The 4,717-nt window shown below is 30.8% G+C and overlaps 1 protein-coding gene across 1 annotated transcript; it reads right to left on the reverse strand.

Moving 5' to 3' along the window:
* Positions 1 to 3,890: 3,890 nt before the first annotated feature.
* LOC124366820 (putative gustatory receptor 28b) lies at positions 3,891 to 4,421 on the reverse strand. The gene has a single exon (XM_046823421.1). The coding sequence runs from the start codon at positions 4,419 to 4,421 to the stop codon at positions 3,891 to 3,893; it is 531 nt and encodes a 176-aa protein (XP_046679377.1).
* Positions 4,422 to 4,717: the final 296 nt, after the last annotated feature.

Here is a 4,717-nt window from a genome sequence, read left to right on the forward strand (position 1 = left end):
AGCTGTTTGTACAGCCACAATGGTCATATTTACACTAGCTGATAATATGTGAACATCACTGGAACAGCAGGGTCTGCTTATATACCTGACAGCAACGGTACGAGAAAAGCACAGCATTAGTTCTCAGTCTCCATCTTGTGTAACGAAGTACTAAGCGGAGTTACAGAGGCCTCGAAGGAACTTGTTTTCACGGAAACAGCCACGTCTGGGTGGCATTGTCACACGTCCTCACACGTCACCAGAACAGCACATGTGTGAATGTGCTCATAATATATCATTTGCTCACTGTTTCGGTTTTGTGTAGTGTGACACATTATTAATGAGTTTATAGATGAGATGGCCTTATAAGGACAGAATAATATTGGATATAAAACTCATTGAAACTACTCAGTAGGAAAACGTTTTAATATCCGGTCTGGTACGACCTCATTTCAATTTAAAAAATAAAACTATCAAAACTTATGTCACACAAATTTGAGCGCCTACCATGGAAATATCAGGTAAAGGCGATAAAAATACGTATATCAGAGTGATTATTGTAGTTTTTCGTAAGAAGGTTGTTCCCAGCCCATTGAAAGAAGATGTGGTATATCCAGTTGCTTTTAGATCCTGAGCTTTTACCTATATACCGTATTGTATAACGCCAAACATTACCGATTATGTGTAACAAATAATGTATACTGCATTTCTGAATGCACCAAGAAAGACCACAATAAAATGATGATAGAAATCAAACGCATTACACATAAGTGCAATTTAGCATTATATTACATTATTTAGCCTTAGACATATATGTTGTGTAAAGTAGATACTTATTGTTAATACAGGCATATTATATTTTTGCATTACATTATAATTACTTGTTATATATTATTTATTTGATATGTATTAATTATTTATTTAATATTATTTTTAAATTATTTTTTTTATTTTTGATACTTATTTTCTTGTTGTTAAATTAAATGAATATAATATATAATTTATAATTTTATAACTATATAACCTAGTATATTGGGTTATTTATCGAGTAATATTCACAAATATGTCTGTAAAGTCATTATCTTGGATGTTTAAAAAGTCACTCACCACTGATTAAAAATTTTGTTTCCTGGCGCTGTTGACGCGGATTGTATTACATGAATGTGTTGCAGATATTACCTCGCTTTTAATGAAGGCCAAATTGCATGGATATAAAATCGAATAACATCAATATTTACCATGTCATTAAATATTGATATAACTGATGCGAAATAGTTATCCTTGTATTACGTCACATATTATATACATATTATGATATTTATAAATTAAGTACATGTAATACATGTAGTAACCATTATTATGAGCCCACATAGACTGTGCCACTTTTTTAAATGTCATATTTAAGGGTTCCTAAGCCATCTCCATTCACTTGATAGAGACCATCTGTACTAGTTTCTTAACAATATATTCTTAGTCGTCTTCCCAGAATAAATGATACAGTTATTTGATTTGAAATGGGGGATGTCTTATTCATCTAAACTTACTTTCCTTAGTAAACAATATTCAAATGTCCTAAAACCTTCTTTGGAAACCTTTTACTATTACATATGTAATTTGTAACTAAATTTACTTGCAAATATATGATAGATAAACTTTTAAATAGTATAGAAAATTAGAAATTAGACAGCAAGATAGTATCACCTATGTAACTTCTTTATGTACAAAATACCATTCAGTATGTCGGTAAACGCTAATAAATGTTAGTTTTCAAGGAGGACCTTTAATCTTCGACATAAGCCGTTGATTGTAAGTCGAGTACAGTAATTAGGTTCCAGGACATTACTTCAATTTTACTGCCCAGGATATTTAGGAATTACAAATTTAAAAAAAGATAGGTTTACAGAATGTTTACTTTTGGAACAGTCTAAGAACAACGTTCAAGCTTCACTAAATAACAGCAGCTAAGTGACTTAACAGTGATAATAATAATAATAATAACACGAGAAACAATTCAGTAAATTTTGCTTCATGTATTGTTACATTTGTAAAATACAATTTATGTCATAAAATGTCTAACTTCCAGGTATATTGAAGACTATACTTTGCCATTCTACCGAGTATAATAATAACTTGGATGAGGAGTCAATATAGGCTGATTTGGACATATCTGGTGAACACCCCAGTAACAAATGCTAAATACCAAATAATAGGTCAATAATAATGACAATTATTGTATTTTCTAACTTAAAGCTGATTTACGTATCATTTATGTGAACTATTAATGAATATACATTATTGAGGATTTTTTCCCTGGAATGTTCAAGTTCTAAACTCTTTATTCAAGCAAACATGTCGATACCTAAACACCAAAGATCACAATGCGGCTCACAGGGCGCGTGCGAGAAAACTAGTAGACAGAAATATCACTACAAGGTTTAAAGCATTTGCAGTCCAACAGCAGAATATTTCAAACTTCCAACACAACAATGTTTTAATACTATTTAATATTCTAAATAGAATTCAATTTTATAATAGTATTTCCAGCGTCATGATTATATACAACTTTCCAAATACAAAACTGACACTAGGTAATAACAACTATTTGTTTGGCATCGCTAATAGTAAAAAATCATGTACTAGGTAACAATAGTGACAATATTAAAATAATAATAACAATTATAGTTGTATAAACTATGAAGAAGAAAAGGACTACAACAAGTAATAAACCGTATAGAACTAACATTAAAATAATGTAGCACTAGCAATGTAACAAATTAATATTTTAAAATTTAAAAAATGAAATAAAAATAAAGGAATAAAACAAGAATAACTAGTTTCCATAATTTATATCAAGATTTGGTGTCATGGTTAATAATAATGCCATTCCATTTTATATACATACAATTTTGCCTCCATTAATTGCGAGGCAATATGTGCAATACATTCGTGTAATGCAATCCGCGTGAATAGCGCCTGGAGACAAAATTATTAATCAGTGGTGAGTGACTTTTTAAACTCATAAAATAATAAATTTACAGAAGAATTTGTTAGTTATATTCAATAAATAACCTAACATGATGAGGAAAGTGTTTTAAACAACAAATAACAAATACCATAAAATAAAACAATAATATAAAATTAATACTGAACAAGTAATAATAATAATAATATATAACAAATCAATAATATAAAACAAGTAATTATAATGAAAATAAACTAAATTAAATTTAAACACAAAATATTTTTAGAAAGAAAAGTTGAATCTCGTTATATAGAATATTTTACTTATAGTAAAAAAAATACTGTGCATAATATAAAACAGGAATACATTTTTCAACATCCTTTGTTTTAATCGTATACATTTTAAAATGGCCAATGACAAATAATTGAGAAGTAATTATAAAAGAAAAAAAACTAAATTCAACCGAAGTTAATCCGCCGATGTAAACTTTCTTTAAGTATTAAAGACTTTAGGTAAGCACTGCTTGGAAATTTTACAGCGTATAGAGAGATAGTTCTGTCTTCTAAGTTAGCTACTCTTTTCTAAGTTGAAAGTAAGAGCGTAGCATACCAACTAGCGTATTTCTTTTAATTTTCGTATAATTGTATTAATTTCTAAAATGAATAGGTTTACAAGAGTTTTTAAAAAAAGTGCAAACTACTAACAAAGAACATAAAAATATCAGTAGAGGTCATACCAAAGCTAGTTAAATTCATATTTTACTCATAATACACGAAATTTTATTCAATAGCCTGTAAATATATTTATTCTAGAATACTTGCATTTCTGTCCACAAATCGTAATTTTGTGTCGTTAGTAATTCGTGTGTACACAAAACTAGTTGATATAACATGTCACATTAATTAACAGCAATATATTGACATCTATAAACTTATATGTCATTCAAGGTTTAATTCTCCTTGTTTTGATTCTGGAACTGAAGCAGAATTACCAAATAGGTGGTCACTGCTCCTGCCATTTTAGCTAAGATATCGTTTTTAATTTTGAAGAAATGCAGTGCACAAAATTTCGGTCTATCGTTAGTTACTTGTAGAAGGAACCTCTCCAACTCTGTCCTCATAGCAGGATCAATATCCTTGTGGATCATCTTGCAGATCATCATCATAGTCCTGTCAGCCGACTTAGTGACATCAGCGGCAGATCGAACCATCACCACCATGTAACTAATGCTAGCCAAAGCCCAGATGGACGCACATATAAACTCTATGTAGTCACTTGAATCATAACTCAAGACAGCATAGTATAGGTTGACCACGATACTGAAGAACAAATATGAGGTAGTGGCCATCAGCTGATCGCAATAGAAGGCATTCGCCTGGTGTACAGCACCAACCAGCAACCAGTAGATGTTCAACAGAGTTCTCACCTCACACTTTTGCGAGTTAGAACTTTGTTGTGGTATTTCAATATAGTATGGCATATACTGATTTTCCTTTAGTTGTCCGAAACACTGTCGGGCTAGTGCCTGCTCGATCCTGATACTGATGTATTTAAAACTTTTAGACAAATATTGAGTGACTTCGGTGACATTAACGAATGTAGAAGTCAATCGAAGTATAGTAGTTAAGTAAGACAAATAACATATGGAGATCATTACTTGATTGTCTAACTTTTTTATTGTAGCTATTCCCCAATTAGCCACATCGTACGTAACAAGCACTGCAGCGACAACGTAGGCCACTAACATACTGATGTTTATTCTGGATTCCGGTAGCT

This window comes from Homalodisca vitripennis, chromosome 7 (assembly GCF_021130785.1).
Source record: "Homalodisca vitripennis isolate AUS2020 chromosome 7, UT_GWSS_2.1, whole genome shotgun sequence".
Classification (NCBI taxonomy): Eukaryota; Metazoa; Arthropoda; class Insecta; order Hemiptera; family Cicadellidae; genus Homalodisca; species Homalodisca vitripennis.